We start from the raw sequence: 23,951 nt of genomic DNA, 5'->3' as shown, positions 1-23,951 counted from the left end.
TTCTTTGCAGGGGCATTTTACGCATTTTGAAGGATGAGGTAGGAGCTTTAACCTTTGCCCAAACCTTCTCAACAGTGGGCTGATGCTTCCAATCTGGGAGGAAATAAGAGGCAAAATAGCATGGCAACCTGTCTTTAAAAAAAAAAAAAAATCCCTTTTAACCATTAAGAGATGTTATAGCCAGCAAGTGCTGTACTTCCTAAAGTAGCCAACTAGAGGTTTCCCCTTAATAATCAATTTCCTTATGTGTACCATGAAAAGTGAAGGTAATGGGGGGGGGGGTGTCAACTTTCTGGAAGCAGCCTTAGCCAAGAGCCAAGTACACAATTCTAAGTTCTAATCATGTTCATGACGTTGAAAGGGCATTTGTGAAAAAGAACTGCTGTAGCTATAAAATATTCCACATCCAATGTCAATATGTCAATCTTGGCTCCTACCGGCGCATAATACTGTCTAGACTGAATTGTCAATCTAAAGCAGACTTCAGGCTAATCATCAATAATCATGACAGATGTTTATAGAACTAAATCCATTGAACGTCCCAACTTGCTAGTCAATACTACATCCCACTTTTCTTTAGATGGTCCATATTTATCTACTCCAGCCCGTTATGAGACTACCTGCTTTGGCTTGAATGCTTATCAATCTGGCCATAAGGAGATGGACACAAAGAACTAGGGGGGGGGGGGGACAACTTAAAAGAAAATATTGCTGTATATTACAGAAGCCTAACATTTTAACTAAATAAATAATAATGATTTGGGATAGAATACCTGCACCACTGCGCCGAGTACTCATATCAGAAACGTAAGACCATTCATTTGTAGATGGATTATACTGCTCCACAGTACTAAGGCACTGGCGTGATGCTCCATCATATCCACCAACAGCATACAGTTTACCTATTTATTTCAGCATCAGCCGTCAACAGAATCAATTAAAGGAAAGTATATGGTGAATATTTAATAACCACGTTTTAATTACTGCTCATCTCATTATCACATAATAAACATAAGACAAATTTGGTGACAGTAGTTATAATATGCTTCTATTGGGCATTTCCAATGAAATATCAGGGCAATGAGAAACTTCTATAAAGCAAGAAGCTTTTTAATTATTATTATTATTATTATTATTATTATTATTATTATTATTATTATTATTTATTAGATTTGTATGCCGCCTCTCTCCAAAGACTCGGGGCGGCTCACAACAATAATAAAAACAATATAACAGTGATACAAATCTAATATTAAAAGGAAAAGATATATAAAACCCCAGCAATTAAAACCATACAGCACATACATACCAAACATAAAATATAAAAGCCTTGGGGAGGTATCTCATTTCCCCCACGCCTGGTGATATAGGTGGGTCTTGAGTAATTTGCGAAAGACAAGGAGGGTGGGGGCCATTCTAATCTCCGGGGGGAGTTGATTCCAGAGGGCTGGGGCCGCCACAGAGAAGGCTCTTCCCCTGGGCCCCGCCAAACGTCATTGTTTGGTCGACGGGACCCGGAGAAGGCCAACTCTGTGGGACCTTATCGGCCGCTGGGATTTGTGCGGTAGAAGGCGGTTCCGAAGGTATTAAGCTCCCCTCATTCACTGCTGTTGTAACTTTAAATAGTTTATGTATCAGGGGTGAAATCCAGCAGATTCTGGAGAACCGTAAATTTTGGTAGTGGAAATTTTGAGTAGTTCAAAGAACCGGTAGCGAACATTTTGAGTAGTGCAGAGAACAGCAAATATAACTTCTGTCCGGCCCGGAGTGGGGAAGGAATGGGAATTTTGCGGTATCTTTTCCCAGGTGTTGGATGGGAATTGAGATTTTGCAGTATCCTTCTTCTGCCACACCCACCAAGCCACACCATGCCCACCGAACCAGTAGTAAAAAAAAATGGATTTCACCACTGTTCACCGAATGAATGGTTTTAAGTTGAGGACTACCTTACATGATATATATTAACCAGTTCAGAAACTATTTCCTCCATTAATTTTTAGATTTCTTTACAAGACAGGATATTTTTTTTAAAAACACACACACATAGCACTCTTAATAAGAAGAAAATATGGGAACATGGAAAATGTGACCAACTAAGCCAGGGGTTGCCAAACTTGGCAACTTTAAGACTGTGGACCTCAACTCCCAGAATTCTCCAGCCAGCTATGCAGTTGCAGTTAAAGAATGGCAGAGATGCTGTGATGGCTGGAAAATTCTGGGAATTGAAGTCCACAAGTCTTAAAGTTGCCAAGTTTGAAGAGCTCAGAACTAAGCTTTCAGGCACAGTTGCACTTATAGAATGGCAGAGATGTATTTACAGAAAAATCATCAAGCATCCTCTGACTCTAATTGGCTGGATGTGATTTTGTGATATTGGTAGTTGTAACGTTGCATCGTGGTAAATAAAAAACAAGTGACTTCAAAACAGAAAATTCTTACCCTCTACGACTCCAACTCCAACACTGCTTCTTCTTGTGTTCATGGGCGCCACAAAAAACCATTCATTGATCTTATAATTATAAGCCTCCACAGATGCCAGACCTAGTTGGAAAACATGAAAAGGGGAAACACAAAACACTGTGTTTTCTATTGTAGAATTCATCTCGTAATGATCACTTCCCTTCAGGCAAACAAAGGGAAGGAAGCAAGCAAGCCAGACCTCCCTTGCTAATCAGGAAGCTTCTTTTCCAGGCATTAACACGACCCTTACCTATTGCGATCATCATGAGCTTTTACAATAAGAAGAATCTACGTCTGAGAACAACATCCCAGTTCTTATTATTGATCTATGCTTGATAGAAACATAGAAACATAGAAGTCTGACGGCAGAAAAAGACCTCCTGGTCCATCTAGTCTGCCCTTATACTATTTTCTGTATTTTATCTTAGGATGGATATATGTTTATCCCAGGCATGTTTAAATTCAGTTACTGTGGATTTATCTACCACGTCTGCTGGAAGTTTGTTCCAAGGATCTACTACTCTTTCAGTAAAATAATATTTTCTCATGTTGCTTTTGATCTTTCCCCCAACTAACTTCAGATTGTGTCCCCTTGTTCTTGTGTTCACTTTCCTATTAAAAACACTTCCCTCCTGAACCTTATTTAACCCTCTAACACATTTAAACGTTTCGATCATGTCCCCCCTTTTCCTTCTGTCCTCCAGACTATACAGATTGAGTTCATTAAGTCTTTCCTGATACGTTTTATGCTTAAGACCATTATTAAAATAAATAGGGGCATCACACCAATAGATATCCTGTTTCCCCCAAAAGAAGACATCCCTTGATAATAAGCCCAATCTGGCTTTTGAGTGCATGACAACAAGGCCAAGAGCTTATTTCAAGGTTCAAAGAAATATAAGACAGGGTCTTATTTTTACGGAAACACAGTGTAAAATGCTGAAGTTTGTGTTTATGAACAGAGGAACTTACTCCAAAAGAAAGACTTAAGAATAAAAGAGTTGAATATTCTCTCATTGGGGCTGGCTTTTGTGCATCAGCTTACCAGTACTTCCATCAAATCCACCAACAGCGTACAGGAGCTCATTGAGCACAGCAGCTCCTAATGTGCTTCGTCTTTCTTGCATGCTAGCTATAGATGTCCACTGATCTTTCACTGCATCGTACACATCGACCGTCCGAACTCGCAAGGAGCCGTTGAAACCTCCCACCGCATAGACTTTGCCTGTCATGAATACAACTCCTGTTAAAAATAAATGAAAAGAGAACAAAGCTTTAAGCAAATCAACCTTTGCCTACAACAAAACTCCTATTCCAAATTCTTACATGCAAGGATAGGAATCATTAAAAAATAATAATAGAGACTGTCTGTTCATCTAACAGCTTCTGATTGCACGATTAACCTTTGTGTTATCAATTTCTGGCAGCTTTTACCATTAACATGTTCTATATTCAATAGATATAATTAACCAGATACCTTTGATAACAATCAGTATGACTTATTTCAAATATTATACAAATATGAATCTGGACTAGGTTCCAAGTAGTTTCAACAAGCACCTGTAATTTCTGATAAACTTTCCTTGAATGATGTACAAGAGTCTACTGTTGCATATTTGTTGGTTACATTCAGCAAGATTTTAGTACAGTGTATTAAATAGCTTTTAGCATTTGCTGTAATGTATTTAGAAAACTTATTAGCAGAGACTAATTCAATTCTAATTATTAATGTTCATCACAGCAGTTCCCAAAGTTGGGGGGTGGGGGCGAGAGCAGCAGGCATATTTGGAAAGCACATTCTCACCAAATAGGTGATCATCCAGGACTAGTCCAGAAAGCAGTATCATATGTAATCTGGAGTATGTGCATATGCTCATATAACATGACTGCTAATGAACTGCACTCATTCCCAGAGGCAATTCAAAGTGCTGATTTTCACCTTTAATGCCCTGCATGGCTCAGGGGAAGGTTATTTGCAAGACTCTCTGTTTCCTGCCTGTCCCATCAGACCTGGCAGGGTTAATGTCCCTTCTATGAAGCAATGTCATTCAGTGGGAACCAAATGGCTTTGCCTATTGTGTCACGGCACTTGTCCTATGGAATCACCTTCCACCCAAGTCTGGATGGTCCTGAAGATCTCGCTTTCCTTCAGACACTCAGGCCAGGATGTTAGTGAAGCCTGGTATGTGTATTTTGTTGTGCTCTATGCTATAAGGTTATTTATAATTACGTAATTTATGTTAAAGAGTTCTAGTGGTGCAGTGGTAAGAATGCAGTACTGCAGGAAAACTCTGCCCACAGCCTGGAGTTCAATTCTGATTGGATTCAAGGTTGACTCAGCCTTCCATCCTTCCAAGGTTGGTAACACGAGAGGACCTGGATTGTTGTGGACAATATGCTGACACTGTAAATCACTCAGAGAGCACTGCAAAAGCACTATGGGGCAATACAATGTTCCCTCGATTTTTGCGGGTTCAAACTTCGCAAGTCTATACCACGGTTTTTCAAAAATATTAATTAAAAAATACTTCGCGGTTTCCCCCCCTATACCACGGTTTTTCCCGCCCGATGATGTCATATGTCATCGCCAAACATTCGTCCGCCTTTAATAAATATCTTTTTAATAAACTTTAATAAATAAACATGGTGAGTAATAATCTAAATGGTTGCTAAGGGAATGGGAAATCGCAATTTAGGGGTTTAAACTATTAAGGGAAGGCTTGTGATACTATTAAGGGAAGGCTTGTGATAGCCAAAAAATAGTGTATTTACTTCCGCATCTCTACTTCGCGGAAATTCAACTTTCGTGGGTGGTCTCGGAATGCATCCCCCGCGAAAAGTGAGGGAACACTGTATATGTGTAACCGCTGTTGCTTTGTAGTGTTTCACATAAATGTGTGATTTATAAACTTGTTTGTTAATTGCCCAGAGTTGTTTGGATAACATGAGTAGTCAAATACCCTGTTTCCCCCAAAATAAGACATCCCCTGATAATAAGCCCAATTGGGTTTCTGAGTCCATGGCAATATGGCCAAGGACATATTTTAGGGTTCAAAAAATATAAGACAAGGTCTTGTTTTCAGGGAAACATGGTACATTCTTTAAATAAATAGAAAGCATATTAAATTAATAATATAGCATTAATAAACAGAGAGTTTTATTTTTAAAGAATGGTTTGAAACTTCTGGGTTTGGCTTTGCAACGTGACCTTTTGTAAAATGAAACTATTAAAGGTGGATGTGATAAGAAGCCTAGACTCCACGAGCAGCTTTTTCAGCCAGACCCCAGAGATAACAGAGAAGCCCTTGACTCTAGGGCTGACTGAAAAAAACTCCCTACTGATATCCAAGCAAGATTTTCAGCCATGGAGGATTTTCAGTTCCAGAACAGAGAAGCTTCCCTCCACTCTGGGGCTGACTGATAAACCTCAGAAATTAAGATACGAAATGTCAGAGATAGCTGTGTTCAACACAGGACACAAAGTCAAAAATAAAACATTACAGTAAGTAAATGGAACTGTGTGCTTCGCATGCTGATTGTGGGGAAATAAATAAAGACATTTTAAGATGTGTAAATGCTAGTGGTAAACATGTAGGTAGTACGCAGATTGTTGATAAAAGCAATCTATAAGATTGCTGCCTATAAGAGCAAATTATTTTATTATAAAGAAATAACAGCTAGATGTGTCATGAACACAGACGCTGAATGCACTGAGGATTGGTTATTTAAGAAGTCTGTGAAAAACAGATAAACAATGAATCCGGGTTGATTGAAGGCACACTAAATATAAAAAGTGAGTGACCACAAAAATTAAGCAGTTTAAAGTGGTTCAGTTGTAAGAAAGAATGAATGAGCTGTTTGTCTTGGGTCCAATTTCTTTTCTTACAAAATTTATCATTTTTCTGTACTTTGCATAACATTGCTTTCTCAGAAAGGCAGTAAATTGGTGGATATATAGCATAATAACAGCAGAGTTGGATGGGACCTTGGAGGTCTTCTAGTCTAACCCCGTTTAGGCAGGAAACCCTACACTACTTCAGACAGATGATTATGCAACATCTTCTTAAAAACTTCCAGTGTTGGAGCATCCATAACTTTTGGAGACAAGCTGTTGCCATATTTCATAACTACTTAGAGGTGGCAGAATATATAAATAATAGAACAAATATTATTTAAATAGTGATTGAGGCCATTATAAAGAACAAGACTTACCTGCCCTGCATCTCCGAGAAGGAAGTTCAGCAATCTGATCCCATCGCTCCTCCTCAAAGTCGTAACACTCTACACTTCGAATGGCTTTTGGCGCCTGCCCACCCACCACAATCATTATCTTGATGAGAAAGAAAAAATAATTATAGTTTTTTTTAAAAATCCCATGGAATCACAGCCTTTTCAATAGAAATATACTTTTAGAAAATAAAACTGTGTTCACTCCCAAAATAGCTGAGTGCATTAAATGGAGTAAAAAAAGAAATTGCTCCAGAAAAAAATGTTTTATAATAGAAGCATGGCAATTTGACATATGCAAAATATTAAAATTAAAAGTACAGCCAGAAAGTTGCTGCTGTTATCTTTGGATGAGACCTCTGCACTTTGGCTTAAAAAAACATATTGCTTTGTAAAATGTCAGTAATTTAGAATCTAAAACACAGATTTCTGTTAACAGCCTGGAAACATACAACAATTCTATGAATACCTGACAATGGTGATTAATATCAGAAGAAAGTACAGTAACTTAGAATGTGAAAAAAGACAGAATAAAATCAAGCTAATAAAAACAGTATTTCCACATTTTAAAACCTATGTTTAATATTTGTTTGCATTCTGATGTAAGTCACTTGTTGAGATAGGTACTATAGAAATCCAAAAAATAAATAATTCACATTTGCCCGAAACTAAACAGTTCCTTCACAAGTGGGCTAATCTGAATTTATATTCATGGTCATCCAATTACATGCTAACTTTTAACATCTATAGGAAGACTAGATTCATGGTATAAGTGGATGGAGAATAGAAATAAGGTATAGTGATGTAATGTGTAATGGCATACACAAACAGCTAAACACATATAATGCTATAAACAATTTGTAAAGATAAATATAAAGATAGATATAGAAATGTAAATATATCATATGTAAAAACGGAAACATAAGAAATATGATTAAATGGGTAAGATCTGTAAAAAAGAAAGATATTGTGATGTACACACTTTTTTATTTTGTAAAATTCAATAAACAAAACTTTTTTAAAAAGGAAGACTAGATGTAATCCTCTCCTTTGTGCTTTATTTGCACCGTACCTATTCTATAACAGGGTAAATACTGTATATTCTAAATTAGTTAAATTACTTAGGGAAAATTAATTTAGAATCAATACTAAATTTAAAAAAACATTTGGGGAGGAAAAAGTGTTAATTACTGGAATACAATGCCAACATATTTTTATACTTGGGCTGGAATCACTGCCAGTCTTTGTTGTATATATTAGAATTCTTAACTAAACATTGAATTTTTCAACAAGGAAACATCATTTACCTTTGGCAAACTGACTGGGGTCCTTGGTTTGGTTCTAGGATTTTTTATCAGCTGTCTCTGATCCAGAGGAAGTAAGTGATATTTCATGGCTTCAATAAGAAAGTCCTTACAGGTATTATTGTTCTTGATTAAAGCTTCTTCTTCAACTGTCTAAATGTCAAAAAAAGGTTAGCACATTGGCTGCATTTCACTAATGAATATACGTGATGAACATTAACACCTTTGGGATAGGTGGTGATGAACATTAAAAGATATGTGCCAAAAGAAGTTTGCTGGATCTGTTCTGAAGGATTTAGATGTATAAAGCTATAGGCCATTCTGCCTATTCAACGTCGTTCATTAAGTGATTCCCATGTGTCATTGCTTGCAATATTACTTCTATTTTCAAGTTAGCACTGATGCATATTCTATGCATGAAATTGCCCTATGATCTTATCTCAAGTGTTTGCCAACCTCAGCAACTTTAAGATGTGGGGAATTTGGGGGGATGACGTCCACACATCTCAAAAGTTGCTAAGGGCAACACTGACATGGGATACATGAGATATTTTGGATAAGAGGGGGGGAAGGCACAGGAAGAAAAAAAATCTATACAAGGTGAAGTTGATTTTAAAATTTGCAAATTCATGTATCGTTAGAATACCAAATGACATTCTTTCTTGCATCATTTATTGTAGATAAATGCAATCCCTGATTTATCCAACTGTGCCTTCATGTGAAAAAAACATTGGAAGGCTGCAAAGATTATGATTCCTAAGTGAGATAGATGAATGAATGTCAAGTCATAAAGAAGAATAAGCACTTGGAGCCTGTATTATTTTTAATTGTGCGAAGATCTGATGACAACTAACCTGAACAAGATAGTCTCTGGGCAGGAGAGGAAGACGAACATGCTCCATCAGCTTTGCCATGTGTTCCAAGCGAGATTCTTTGTCATAATTTATCCACGAAATGACAGCTTCAAAGACCTGCAAACAGCAAAGCTTGTTTTATCTAAAAGGGACCTAATTTGTCATATTACAGAACCCAAATCTGGAAGGAATGATTTCATAAATTATGTAACAGTAAGTCTTCAGAAACGAATTAAAACACTTTTTAAAAGGCAGAGGATAGTGACATAGTAAGATTTATAAATGCAGAAAAAAGGTGATTGCATGCAGTATGAAAGTACAAAAATAAGCCATACCTTGCACACTTTCAGGCTTCAAATTGTGTAACATATTTGTAGTCCAGAGAGATCGCAATTTGTTTACCGGTTGTGCAATAAGTATACATTATAACTGTTATCACCCTAATTTAAAACCAAAAGGGCAATACAAGTAGTCCTTGACTTACAGCAGCAATTTGTTTAATGACCGTTTGAAATTACAAGAGTACCCAAAAAGTGACTGGTGGCCGTTTTATCACACATATGGCTATTGCAGCATCCCCGTGACCACGCAACTAAAATTTGGGGCACTTGGCAACTGGCTCATATGTATGACAACTGCAGTGTTCCAGCATTATGTGATTCCCTTTTGCGACCTTCTGACAAGCAAAGTCAATGGGGAAGCCAGATTCACTTAACAACTGTGTTACTAAAATAACAAGCGCAGTGATTCACTTAACAACTGTGACAAGAAAGGTAGAACAAGTTCACTTAACAACCATCTTGCTTAGCAATGGAAATTTTGGGCTCAATTGTGATCATAAATAGTAAATCATAAATCATATCATAAATCATATGGTAGTAGGTATTCACATTTTGATTTCATCACTAGAATGACAATGTGCTTGGAAGTTCTACTTAATTTGCCTGTTTTGAGTCTTTGGCATGATTATAGTGTCAAGATAATAGGAAAAAGGATACTAGAATATACAGCAGTGATGGCAAACCTATGGTACACATGCCACAAGTGGTACATGGAGCATATCTGATAGCACGCAAAGCATTGTCCTATGTCAGCTTCAGTGTGCATGCCTGCTGACCAACTGATATTTGGCATTGCGCAGGAGAAGGGCATTGCCTTATGGGTGTGGGCACACGCATGTGCATTAGCGTGCACATACACCCTTTTGACAACCGAACAAAAAAGGGTTCACCATCACTGGTATATCGTATGTGACAGCAGGGATCACATAAGGAGCATGGAAAAATCAGAGAGTTCTATGAAATGAACAAAGATGTACACCAATCATTGGAAATTCTACTTTTTAGCTTAGGATAGGCTATGAGAGTTAGGGAAAGAAAATCAAATAATCCAGTTCACAAATGTAGTCACATATCTATAACAATTGTACATCTCAAATCTTGGTTTGAGTTGAATCACAAGCAATTGCAAATTTCTTTCAATACAGGAGTTGTACCCATTAAGGAAACTCTAGTCTGGAGATCTAAATATCATCTGACAGCATCAAAAATAATGTTAATGAAAAAAAGAGTTTCATTTAATGAATGTGCAGTAGGAAGAAGTGGCCAGTGAGATGTCCAGATTAAAGATGCTGATGGCTCATGTGCACATTTGTATGCTTGTGCTGCTTAAAAAAAACCAGCCAGAGTAAATTAGAGATGGGACATTAAATTGCAAGTGACACTAATTGCATTGTATCCAGCTTGTTGTACTTTCTGCAAAAGGTTAATCAAATACTCATTTAGCAATGTTTTAAATTATGAGCCTTGATCTGCATGCCTTATTTTTTCAGCTTCATTAGTGGCCATTTTAATATATCTCTTTCCTGTTCATAGAAGTCTTCTGCCTTTAGAATAAGAACAGAGTTGGAAGGGACCTTGGAGGTCTTCTAATCCAACCCCCTGCTTAGGCAGGAAATCCTACATCCCCTCAGACAAATGGTTATCCAAAATATTCTTTAAAACTCCAGTGTTGGAGTATTCACAACCTATGGAGCAAGTTTGTTCCACTGATTAATTGTTCTAACTGTCAGGAAATATCTCCTTAGTTCTAAATTGTTTCTCTTTGTTTCGTTTCCACCAATTGTTTCTTGTTCTACCCTCATGTGCATTGGAGAATAGTTTGACTCCCTCTTCTTTGTGGCAACCCCTGAAAAAGCAGGGTAGAAATCTTAATATTCACAAACTTTGTTTCTATTTTTGACTCCATTTTTTTTTTAAATAAATCTGGATTTGGTTCCAGTAATGTCAGTCATTCCTTTTAAGATGTGTGGACTTCAACTCCCAGAATTCCCCAGCCAGTATGTGGCTGGGGAATTCTGAGAAATGAAGTCTACACATCTTAAGAGTTGCCAAGTTTGAAAAACATTGATTTTGAATTTTTAAAATAGCCTTGTTAAACAATTGAGCTGAAAGTAGACATATGTTTTTTAAATTATTAGATTTGTTATAAATTGTTTTGTTGTGTTGTGAGCCGCTCCGAGTCTACGGAGAGAGGCGGCATACAAACCTAATAAATAAATAAATAAATTAGAACACTGCTAGCATGTCTCACCTAGTTGTTCTTTTCATTAAACTAGATATACCCAGTTCCTGCAACCGTTTTTCATGTTTTAGCCTCCAGTCCTCTAATCATCTTTGTTGCTCTTTTCTACACTCTTTCTAGAGTCTCATCCTTTTTACATTGTGGCGATGAAAACTGAATGCAGTATTCCAAGTGTGGTCTTATCAAGGCATCTAGGCACGCTTCTTCTTCTTCTTCTTTTTTTTAAGTTAGAGAATTTCAAAGGCCGCTCGACTTTATTTCACTTCTCTCTTAGTTCTGGGTAGCACCATTTGCAGAGGCTTTTGAACACAATTGTGCCAATCTTTAAAACCTTAATTAGCTTGAGATCCAAATACCTAAAGAAGCATCATTCCCTATTTATGGCAGTATATCTTCAAAGACATGTGGTAAATGACAAAATCTGTCATTTCTTTGAATGCACAGATCTTTCTTTTTCTCCTCTGTCTACACAGTAAAGCTCTTTTTCCATATTACACAAATCAAGAATACCTTTTCCTCTGACGACACTGTAAGCTTGTCACTTGATATCAAGCTGCAAACCTGGTCCAAGCTTAGGCTAAGAAATTCTTCACCAAGCATCACTTCAGGAAAATGCTGCTCTGTTCCAAAGAATTGGGAATTAAGAAAAGGAAGATCATAATGAAAATCCACGTTTTCACTCAACACGAAGGACTAGCAATGATAGCTTGTACAACAAAGGGATTACACCATATGAAGGAAAAAAAACCAGACTGACTGGTGTTCAAGAGTGATACCAATAAAGAAAATGAACTCCACTGTCACATCAAGAAAGGTATAACCTGCTGCTATGAGTGTGTGAAACTCTGAATTTCATAGTCCTACTGTAGAAGAGCCAGAGCATAGAACAGGGGTCCCCAATCTCCGGTCTGTGGGCCACCACTGGGCTGTAACATGCCAGAAACTGGGCCATGCAAACAAGCAAAGTGCCATCGGCGGGATGCAGGAAGCACATGAAACCACACCCTCTCCAGTCCGTGGCAAACCTCTCTCCACAGAACCGGTCCCTAAGATCCACTGGCTTAGAACATATTTGGCATGCAAGGAGTTTCTTGTACAGAAAACTACGAGAAGAAACATTTAACTGGAACCTTGCAGGAAGCATCTATCAACCAATGTAAAACCTGTTACATTGACTGTAGGTAATATACAGTAACTTGGATACTTCCCAAAATCTGGAAAGTGGTTGGTTGGAAAAAGCTTGTAAAAACTGTAAATGTAAAGACTGTTTACATATATAAGATACACTGATAGAATAATGTCTTCTGAGGACAGGCCCAAGAGATACAGCTTCTGTAACTAGTGTAGAAAACTGCACAAAGAAACTGAATTTCTCTTTCGACAAGTACTCCACAATAGATTGGAATCTAGCTTGTTTTTCAAGCTGAAAAGCAATCTGATAATGAAGTTGATGCTTGTGTGTTTGTGTGTGTGTGTGTCTGTGTATACATACATACATTTTCATACAGACATACACACACACACACACACGTACATACACACGCACGTATACGCATACATACATATATACAGGGGTGGATTATAACTTACGTCACTGCCAGTTCACTTCCCCTCACCTGCATGGCCGCGAGTACCGGGGGGGAGCAAAAAAACAAGATGGCGACGCCTGCGCAGTGCCAAAAACCTGACTTCTGCGCAGGCTGAGTAGGAAAAAAAATCCCCAAAAAATTCAAAAATCATGGCAGCGCCCACAGACTGGCACCAACTTCTCTCTCTCTCTCTCTCTTTCTCTCTCTCCCCCTCTCTCCCTGTGTGTGTGTGTCTGTGTGTGCGCGCGCACACGCACATGCATATAATGTCTGCAACACAGATATTACTCTCAGCTCTTTTCATTTACAATATCAGTTCCAAATATTTCTTTACAGTGGCTCTGTAAAATACTTCTGCTCACCAGCAGGTGGCTCTTGAGAACATAAATCGCAACACAACTTTAATAATTATAATGAACTATCACAGGTTACTCAATATCTTATTACAGAAACAATTTTTAAAATGAGAATGCGATGTTCTGAAGAAATATTTAAAATTGTACAAAGGCAACTCTAGTGGTAGCTAGGCTCTTGACCATGTAGCACACTAAACCAAAATCAAACAAATCACAATGATAACACAATTTATCAGTTTTAGGCATTTCTCAAAGAGGGTATTCAATGAGCTCATAGGTTGCTTTCTGCAGCTTTAAAATGCAAATTATTTCACTGTACACAGTTAATGTATAGCCAAAGGAATCTTGAATGCATTTCTGGAATATTTTCATTAACATTTCGTAGGGGGATGTTAAAGTAATATATTCCTCATGAAGGGCAACAAAACCTCAAGAGCTTGCAATTAAACCAGATTTAAATTAAACGTTGTTCACTGCTGGTCTGGTTAAAGATTAAATGGTTTTTAAAATCAAGCATTTAAACCTAATTATTTGTCCCAGATATAAGTAAGTAAGTAAAGCTCTGAACGTCCTACACCAAGACATTCAGAAATGTGGACAGGAGAGCAACAGGCTTGTTAGCCGCTGATTTTGATTGAGTTGGTTGAAATGGCAAAATTGACTACTTTGATATAAAAAAATGATTTAAGTACTTTAGTTTCTACGTGGAGACCGCTTCTGAACTTTGTACTTGATGTGGAAAAGAATGTAACTTTGATTTTGGGTTTTATTGGGTAGACTGATAGATCTTTACAGAAATGGCTTGTTCATATTATTATGAAAAAGCAAAAAGTTGTGATTTGATGTTAATCGGAAGTCAATGCTTCTTTTCCTTTCTTTTTTCTTATCTTTTTTCCTCACTTTTCTTCCCCTTTTCTCCCCCACCCCCCACTGCTTTTCTATTTACTTTTGCATTTTGCATTTTATAATATTTTATAACTCAATAAAATGTTAAACTTAGCCACTGATTTTCAAGGCAGGTCGATTGTAACAAACATCTTTGTTGGCAATGATAATTCACAATTTCCCCGGAATCTTTTACAAGTAGTCCTCAACTTACAACTATTTGTTTAGTGATTGTTCAAAGTTATGGCATTGTAAAAGACTTACAACCAGTTCTCACTCTTACAATAAACATACCGTCCTCACAATCACATGATCAAAATTCAAGCCCTTGACAACTGACATGTATTTGCAACGCGTGCAGCATCCCAAGATGTGATCGCCGTCTGCAACCGTTCCAACCAAACGAAGTTAACTGGGAAATTTGGATTTGCGTAAAAGGCCACATGGTTCACTTAACTACAGTGATTTGCTTAACAACTATGGCAAAAAAAGTCATAAAATTGGGTACTACTCACTTAACAATCACCAGGCTTAACAACAGAAATCCTGGTCTTAATTATGGTTGCAAATCAAGGACTACCTGTGCAGCCACCGAAATTATAGCCATCACCACCAGTTCTAAGATGGAAGGAACTGTGATTAGAGGTTGACTCTACATTCTCACCACTGCTAGCAATTTGATTCTGGCCAACGTGAGGTTGATTCAGCCTTCCATCATTCCGAGGATGATAAAACGAAGACCCAAATTGTTTAGAGAGGGCTGAAAAGCACTGTGAAGTGGTATATAAGTGCTATTGCTATTGCTATTAAGTAAATGCTTTCTTTACAGGTCCTAAATCTCTCCGTATTAGGTTAAATCTCACTATATTAAATGACCTCCAATTCTAGCATTGTACAAAACAAATGAAAAAAACACTCTCCCTACTTACAGGTTTATATTATGAAAAATTTTACTACCCTGCTATTCACTATCTTGGATAATAGATGCCTATTATTCCCAAAGATAGTATTTCTCAGCCTAGCTAAAGTCCAGATATGTGAACAACTCCCCAAATTCTCAGCAATGACCTTGCTAGATAGGGAAATTACACAAGATCTGCATTTGCTCAGGTTGCAAACACCACTTTAACTGTCTCCTCTTAACTGCCTTTTCTGCAAACTGACAAAATTAAACACTGTAGCTTTTTTTCATAAAACTGCTGCTCTAGCCCCATAATCATATTGAACTGACCTTGGTTATATCTTTCCCAGCCCTCAAATTAGCTGAGGTTTTGATGAAAACTTGTATGCATGCTCTAAGTACAGTATCACCAAATATATATTATGAATTGATGCACTAGCTGAACTGCTTTATGTTCTCACTTCATTACATCAGTAAGAAGACCTTACAAAAAAGGAATTTTATGCATGTGAAAAAGGTCGTCTGCACTTACGTAAAGAAACAAACTATAAGATCAACATTGCAGATATGCAAAACCTTTAGATACGGTTTGTTTAGTTACCAGGTCAATACAAAAGTGCAGATAACAAAATGTGCTAATAAAGGTCTCTGTCTCCTTAGCACACGCCCATTTCATTTCATCAATTAAATCATGCTGAAAAGATGTATACCTAGATTTGCAAATTAATTTGATTCAAACTGAAAATTTCTTACCTACCAGCTAAGTGTACTTTATTTGGACAGAGAATAGAAAAAGTACTGCAGCTATATAGAATCATCCCATGGTGTATTACTGTTATCATCATCATCATCATCATCATCATCATCAAAAAAGAAGACTGTGTCATTGATACATTGACACCTCTTCCATTCCCCTTAAGGAAAGCTTCAGATAAGGCACTACATGGTAAATACAGTTATGATGAAAACTACAGTGTGATTAGGGAATACATTTTTGTAATGTCCTGTTACTGATGTAATGAAGTCAGAACAAGACTTACTACTGATAAGCAGTCAACCAATGCAACTATTCATAATATATCTGAAATCTTTGAAGAAAAACAGAATTTCCTTCGGTGTAAAGCATTTTATGCAGTTCTTGGTATTTGACTTTAGGGCCTATAAATAACAATAGTGGGAGGATAATTTGAGATTCACTACTATATTCTTCACTATTTGACTCATAATTTTCTATAATTGTTTATTCTTCTGAGATCATGCAACAAGACCATGTGGTTCAAATACTCTCCATATCAGAAACCTGCCAACTGGAAACTGAACAAGACTACCTTCTTACAACTTCTCTCAAATATTGTATGCCTACTTGCACCAAATAGAGTACAGTCTTTAATATTATAGCTGCAGAAAAATAATATATTTTAATCCCATTGCGGGCCAGTGGCACCATACCAGTTGGCTTCAAGTGTTGTAAGCTCAACTAAAAGTGGGGCAAAAATCACTTCCCCTCCCTACTCTCCCCACTACCTTCTCAATTCCAAAATACTTGAGACAAGTTTGCAGCAAAAAAAGAGAGTACATTTTCATTAAAAACTTGTCCTTCAACCTGACTTTATATTTTCCCAATACTCTTATTCAACTCCTTCTACTCAAACAACCATTTATACATGATAAAAACCTTTTCTTTGTAACTCCTTGAATATCTGTTTATTCATGATATAAGCTCTTCATTGAAGCCTGCTCTCTCTATTTACATCTGTTCTTTCTGTTACTTCTCTTTTTTTAGATATTGTGCACTTTTCTTCTTCCAAGTGGTTCTAATCGTATATTAAGATAAAGGTTGCTCTCGCACATATGTACTAGGTGTTCCAGACTCTATGGAGTGGTGCTCATCTGTTTCAAAGCCGAAGAGCCAGCCTTGTCCAAAGATGTCTCCGTGGTCATGTGGCCAGCATGACCAAATGCCAAAGGAATGCTGTTACCTTTCCATCAAAGTGGTCCCTATTTTTCTATTTGCATTATTTACGTGATTTTGAACTGCTATGTTGGCAGAAGCTGGGATAAGTAACAGGAGCTCACTCCATTATGTAGCGCTAGGGCAGTGATGGTGAACCTATGGCATGGGTGCTACAGGTGGCACGCAGAGCCATACCTGTCGGCACATGAGCTGTCACCCTAGCTCAGCTCCAGTACACATGTGCGCACCAGCCAGCTGATTTTCGGCTTGAACAGAGACTCTGGGAGGGCATTTTTGGCTTCCTGAGGGCCTCTGGAGGGATGAGAGAGGGCATTTTTGCCCTCTCCAGGCTCCAGGGAAGCCTCTGGAGAGGGTAAAAACCGGGCCTACCAGGCCCATCAAAAGTTGGGAAACAGGCTGTTTCAGGAGAGGCAATTTTCTTCCTCCCCAGGCATTGGATTATGAGTGTGGGCACTTGTGCAAGCACAATAGTGTGTGTGCATGCACTTTCGGCACCTGATAGGAAAAAGGTTCGCTATCACTGTGCTAGGGATTCGAACCACCGACCTTTCTGATCAACAAGCTCAGTGTCTTAGTCACTGAGCCACCGCATCCCTTAATCATATATTAGAACTTGGCTATAAATGTGCTTTCTTCCATAGCTCTCTTAACCTTCTCTTGTTTTTAGACCATTATAATATTTTTTGTAAAAGATTCTGTAAAATTGCCTGAAAGCATTTTGTAATTCTCATGTCTATTTATTTATTTATTTATTTATTTGTTTTGTCAAGTACGTATTGGTGGTATACAAAGATATAATAATATTTATATACATGATACTAGTAAAAGAGAAACATTAGGACAGGGGATGGAAGGCACTCTGGTGCACTTATGCATGCCTCTTACTGATCTCTTAGGAATCGGGAGAGGTCAACAGTGAATAGTCCAAGGGTAAAGTTTGGGGGTTAGATGAAGATACTACAGAGTCAGGTAGTGAGTTCTATGCATCAACTACTTGGTTACTAAAGTCGTATTTCCTACAGTCTAGCATCTAACATGAAAAGAATTTTCATGCTAGATGCTAGACTGCAGGAAATAGATTGTAGGAAACTTTTCACCTTTTCATGCTAGGAACATCTAGCATGAAAAGGTGTATTTAAAATAACAGATGTATATTTAGATGTTATCTTAATGGAAGCTTTTTCAAACGTTTGCCCCTCCAGACATTTCAGCATGCTGGCTAATTTGGGCAGCTGAAGTCCAACTTCTGAAAAGTGTCTACGTTGAGGTGGCTCTTCTAGTTTAAGAGTATGAAACACATTGACCTCCAAACTCCAATTTTGATATACTTTCTGGAACATGATTATTATTCAAGAATTATGAAAATTCATCCTGAAATATGTAGGAGATGCCATGTTGCCTTTCTCTACTTGAAGGATTTAGATCATGCATACATCCAAATGGATTTCACCAGTATGTATTAGCATTTTATATACGTTAAAAATCCTCTCATTACGCAAGAGGATCAACTACAAACTTAAGTAGCAAATTAGTTCTCTCCCCCCTTCGTTGTTTTGATTTAGGTTGAAGGATGTGTACTAGTATCCAAGATGTCAATATTTTCACATTTTAAAACCAGGAACATCTCGAGGGCTGTTACAATCACCTGCATAGGCATTGGCCTGTTGCAATAATTCTGTGCAGGTGTGCACATCTGCAAAGGCCCGAATTCCAAGGCAATTTGTGGGGTGGAGCTGAGATTGAAGAAAGTCACAACAGTTCTGTCGAACATCCATTAGCTGTAACAAGCTGGCAGCTGGTAGTAAAACCTGGAATTTAAAAAAGAAAAAGCAACAAAGAATTAGCAATTGAAGCCCCATGTTGGCCCCTCCCCAAAAACAAAAATAATGAAATATCATTTTTAAAAGTATTAAAGACTAACCATAACTGAGCAAGAAAAGAATTATATTTCTCTACTTCTTTAACATACATCAGCCAAACAGAACAATAAAACTGCAGTATACCCTGGGGTCATTCATTCTCTTATTCCAGCAAGAACAATCCAACCCAGCTGGATCACACGGGAATATTACAAATCAGTAACTATTTTAGAGTGCACTAAACCCAACAGGCATCAATAAAATTAAAATATCAGTCTCTAGGCCTCAATATACTTTGATTCTTAGATTAGAAAAGAGAAACTAATAATAATTGGTTTTTTCAGCTAAGATCAGTTTTTCAAGGTTTTTAATATTCTCCTCAAATGATGAAAGACAAAATGTAAATATAATTAGCCGCATGCTTCCCAGAAAGGGGAGCATCCACATCCATGTTGCGTTTCAATGGTTAAATTACTGGGAGTATCATAGAACAAGAGCCAGCACTTTCAAAATGTGTTGTCAAACTGGACACCCAAGACTCTATCCTTTGGAAATCCCTACACGGATATCCTCAAACCGAGAGGAAAGGCTTAAAAGGGTTTCATCTCTTGTTCATCATTTTCCATGAAACTGGAAATCCTAAACTGCAAGTTCCTGACTCTCTGGTGAATAATGAGTCTGAGAAGATGGAGACAGTTACAGGTCAATACAGACTTTCCCTGCCAATTCAAGGGCGCAGAAAGAGCTCATGCACCTATCCATACTTCCTATTTTATAATGCCTGGAGAGGTTTTAAAAATTATCTCAACTAGAATATAACACCAGGTGTGGAATGTGCAAAACCAGATAATATGAACTAAACGCTAACATTTGGGCGTCCACAATCACACTGCAGTGGACTGCAAATTTCATTTCAAATCTTTAGCTCACAACTTTCATCATCCTAATTAAATGCTGCCTGAACTGAAATCTTAAACACAAAACGAGATGAAGCTATTATATTTTCATTGTCATGTCAAACGTAGTACTCTAAAAGTAGATTCTGTATTTTTAATCTCTTCGGAGATGCTCAATTTTAAAAGACAATACCAACTTCATATGTGTACATTCACACACCCATTATAATAAATAAAATGACCACGATTCATTCTAAATTTCAATCTAAAATGTATTCTGTATTTTGCTATTTTTTTCTGCCCATCATTAAAAATGAAAACTTTCCAAAGTGGCTTAATAAGAAAAGCAGTAATATCTTTCTTTACTTTGGATAAATTGTCCTGAAAATTAGTGGATCTTCTGACTGAGATATGTACAAGATAATACAGTAAAATGCAAACAAAATATTGAGAAGAAACAAAATATTTTAAAAGTCTATATAGTAATAAATTCTACTGTAGGTTTATTGACCTCAGTTCCCAATAATTTACATGTAGTATTTTCTTATGCAAAATTTTACAGAACGAAAATATACATATATTCAGATCAATGGTTTTGAACAACATGGGAAACAGCTTGGCTGAAAGATGTTTTCAAGAATTAGCAAAGAGGCCTCAGATATTCTTTAAATATTGCCTGAGGATATTACCTATTTTGAGTAAAGAAACATCTGCAAGAAAACAATCAAACTCAGAGCACACCAAGGACCCTCATCCCAACCCTACTACAGTGGTACCTTGTGATACGAACCCCTCGGGATACGAACATCTCGGGATACGAACCCGGGGTTCGGAAATATTTTGCCTCTTCTTTCGAACTTTTTCCGGCTTACGAACCCACCGCAGATCGCAAAATGGCGCTCTGCTGGGCGCCGCCGTCCGGCTGTCACCTTTTAAAACAGCCAGGGGGCTTCTTGGCGTTCTCCCAAACCCGAACATTTCGGGTTTGGGTTTGGGTTCCGGAGGCCGCCAAGAAGCGGCCGGCTGTTTCAGAAGGTTACAGCCGGGTGGAGCTTTGACGTCACGAAAACGTCCTTCCTGGTCGGCCGAAACGTGGCCTCCAGGAAGGACGTCTTTGTGACCTCAAAGCTCCGTCCATGGAATTCCCTATTGGGATTCCCCACCTCCTTTTCAGCCTCCAGATCAGCTGAAATCGCCGCTGTCAATGACAAAAGCGGCGCTCCGCCGGGCGATGCCGCCCAGCTGTAACTTTCTGAAACAGCCGGGTGCTTCTCGGCAGCCTCTGGAACCCGAACCTGAAGCCGAACTTTTGCCGAACTTCCGGGTTCGGCGTTCGGGAGAATGCCGAGAAGCCCCCCAGCTGTTTCAGAAGGTGACAGCCGGGTGGCAGCACTTCTCTGCGGCCTCCCGAACCCGAACCTGAAAAGTTCGGGTTTGGGAAAACGCCGAGAAGCCCGCCAGGTGTTTTAAAAGGTGACAGCCGGGCGGCGGCGCCCAGCGGAGCGCCATTTTGCGATTTTTTTCCCCCTTGCACGCATTAATCGCTTTTACATTGTTTCCTATGGGAAACATTGTTTCGTCTTATGAACTTTTCGCCTTACGAACCGCCTTCCGAAACCAATTAAGTTCGTAAGATGAGGTATTACTGTATTGGTAAATGTTGCTTGTTCAACATTGATTTCTGTATTTTAGTTATATCAATAGGATTGAAAATATATTACTTCTAAGCTTCCTGTTATTTTGCATAGTAATATTGAATATGGAAATTTAAAATGGCTCTATTTCTTAAGATTTTGAAGGTTAGATGCTTTTAAATAGTTTTAACTGTTTTCTTGTGTGTCATATTTCATACTAGAGGAGATATTGACACATTGTTTTTTTAGTTAAGTGATAAAATTAAGAATCAGCTGAAAATCATTATCAAAAGCCTTGTAAAGGTAGAAGGTATTCCACTGCTGATTCAAAAATAATTTGCAGGGCAGGGAGCATCAAGTATCTGCCAAAACCACAAGGTAACCAAGAGATTCTTCTCAGCTCCCCTCACCTGGACATTCTCTTCTGTGACCTCTACCTCTGCTGTGTAGATATAATCAATTAGTTTTCTTAAGGTTAGTCCATCAACATCTTTGATCTCTATCTTCTTTGCTTTGCTTTCCGTCATATCTCCTGAAATGAAATTTTTAGACATTATTTAAGAGGCAGTCAGAATCTGAGCTGGGAGAGTTCTCATTTGGTTCCATCAGTTTATCATCCTTTTATTTTAAAAACAAACCTTTTGAATAGTCAAAAAGGGAAAAGTTGGGAAAGTGACTGAATCTCTTTTTGAACCAATTATTAAGGATCTATTGTTTTGAGAATGCTGAAATGGCCAGATGTTAGGACTAGACAATCTCCAAAATCCCTTTTATCTCTTACTTATAAATAGTTAAATAAAATTAGTTATCTAATTTTGTACAAAAACAAAATAAAAACATAACTTTTTTTCTGAAATAATAAATGGAGTATTTTTTATGCCCTTAACTGTTTTTATTCCTTTCGGTGGGGATGGGGGTGGAAATCTCCTACAAAACTAGGTAACTGTGTTTATCCTATGATTAAGAACATAATGGTTGTGATTGTTGTAGTGAAATGTTCTTCAGTTTCTGTATACCTTTATATCCAAACAGTAAAGCCAGAATGGACAAGAATACAGCATTTAAGGGTGCATTTCATACGTTATTTTAATTAGCTAGAGATGAAAAAACTGAGGATAGTATGATTAAATCTGAAAATCCAACCTCTATCTTTTCATCATAAATTCTTATTGGTATATATGAAGGTTGTCAAGTTCTATAATTTCTGGTTCGTAAATGAAAACTTGTATTTACAGGCCTCATCTCAAATTGAAAAAGAAGTCAGCAAACTTATCCATTACTCAAATGTTTTCATTTTTCTCTTGCTTGATGTTCCTAGGAAGGAGGAAAATATTTTCTTGCCTCTCCTACACAAAAAGCGATTTTGTCTATTATTCAAAATGAGGCCACATGCTGTGAATAAGACAAAAATCCCTGCATTCCAGGCAGTAGATAATTCCTTTGGATTTATCACTAGTACGTTTAATCATGGAGGACAACATAATTCCAGCCCATCACTGGCAATGAATTTCCTCAACAAATATTCTACCAAGTCATTAATATATAAAATGTGAACTTCTTTTTCTGTCACACATTCAGATATGTAGGAAATCCCTAGCTCTTCACCGAGAAGTAAAATATTTGCCTTTACAGTTGTATAATGTTTCTAATGTCGCATGTTGTTTTTACCACTGTTGTTAGCCGCCCCGAGTCTACCGAGAGGGGCGGCATACAAATCCAATAAATAAATAAATAAATAATAAATAATCTGCATTATCATGGAGTACTATGCATTATCATAGCAAAGTATTTCAGCACAGAAACTATCCCTGTTGTTCACTGTTATGTTCCATGTCACCTGTAATGTGTGGCAACATCTAGCCAACATTGCCTGATCTGGGGGGAGGGAAACCACCTGAACATTGGTAATTTATTATCTAATGTAATTATCTGGGGAGGGTTTTTTTATTTTCAAAGGATGGTACACAGTAGATTTGAGAAAAAGTCAATGGGGAATATACATGGGCGTGAGGGAACAAACACCTGCTTTAAGGAGTTGCAGATAAAATGAACAAGAACATTGAATATGCTTCAGAGCTTTTTTTTCTTTTTGAATCTGGACAGCCTTTATGGGCACATGCACAAAAAAGAGGAACAGGTTGTTTGTTTGTTTTAAAGCGTTATAAAATTGGCATACACCAGTGATGGCGAACTTATGGCATGGGTGCCACAGGTGGCACATGGAGCCATATCTGCTGGCACACGAGCCATTGCCCTAGCTCAACTCCAATGTGCATGTGTGTGCTGGCTAGCTGATTTTTGGCTCACACAGAGGCTCTGGGAGGGTGTTTTTGGCTTACAGAGAGTCTCGGGGTGGGGGGGATAGTTTTTACCTTCCCCTGGCTCCAGGGAAACCTTTGGAGCCTGGGGAGGGCGAAATACGAGCCTA

At 37.8% G+C, this 23,951-nt stretch overlaps 1 protein-coding gene across 4 annotated transcripts in view; it reads right to left on the bottom strand.

The window, feature by feature from the left end:
• The window catches only part of KLHL3 (kelch like family member 3), a 56,022-nt gene that overhangs the window by 9,924 nt on the left and 22,147 nt on the right, over positions 1-23,951 (bottom strand). For all 4 annotated transcript variants that reach the window (XM_070739184.1, XM_070739183.1, XM_070739182.1 and 1 more), the window contains 9 exons: positions 21,934-22,055; positions 18,780-18,942; positions 11,939-12,048; positions 8,846-8,962; positions 7,995-8,144; positions 6,673-6,790; positions 3,506-3,703; positions 2,440-2,541; positions 774-902 (listed from right to left, as the gene is read on the bottom strand). In XM_070739184.1, the coding sequence (XP_070595285.1) occupies positions 774-902; positions 2,440-2,541; positions 3,506-3,703; positions 6,673-6,790; positions 7,995-8,144; positions 8,846-8,962; positions 11,939-12,048; positions 18,780-18,942; positions 21,934-22,055 (1,209 nt within the window). The remainder of the gene's footprint in view (positions 1-773; positions 903-2,439; positions 2,542-3,505; positions 3,704-6,672; positions 6,791-7,994; positions 8,145-8,845; positions 8,963-11,938; positions 12,049-18,779; positions 18,943-21,933; positions 22,056-23,951) is intronic.

This window comes from Erythrolamprus reginae, chromosome 2 (assembly GCF_031021105.1).
Source record: "Erythrolamprus reginae isolate rEryReg1 chromosome 2, rEryReg1.hap1, whole genome shotgun sequence".
NCBI lineage: Eukaryota > Metazoa > Chordata > Lepidosauria > Squamata > Dipsadidae > Erythrolamprus > Erythrolamprus reginae.
The sequence above is the reverse complement of the archived record's forward strand: the minus strand, read 5'-3'. Positions and strand labels throughout refer to the sequence as shown.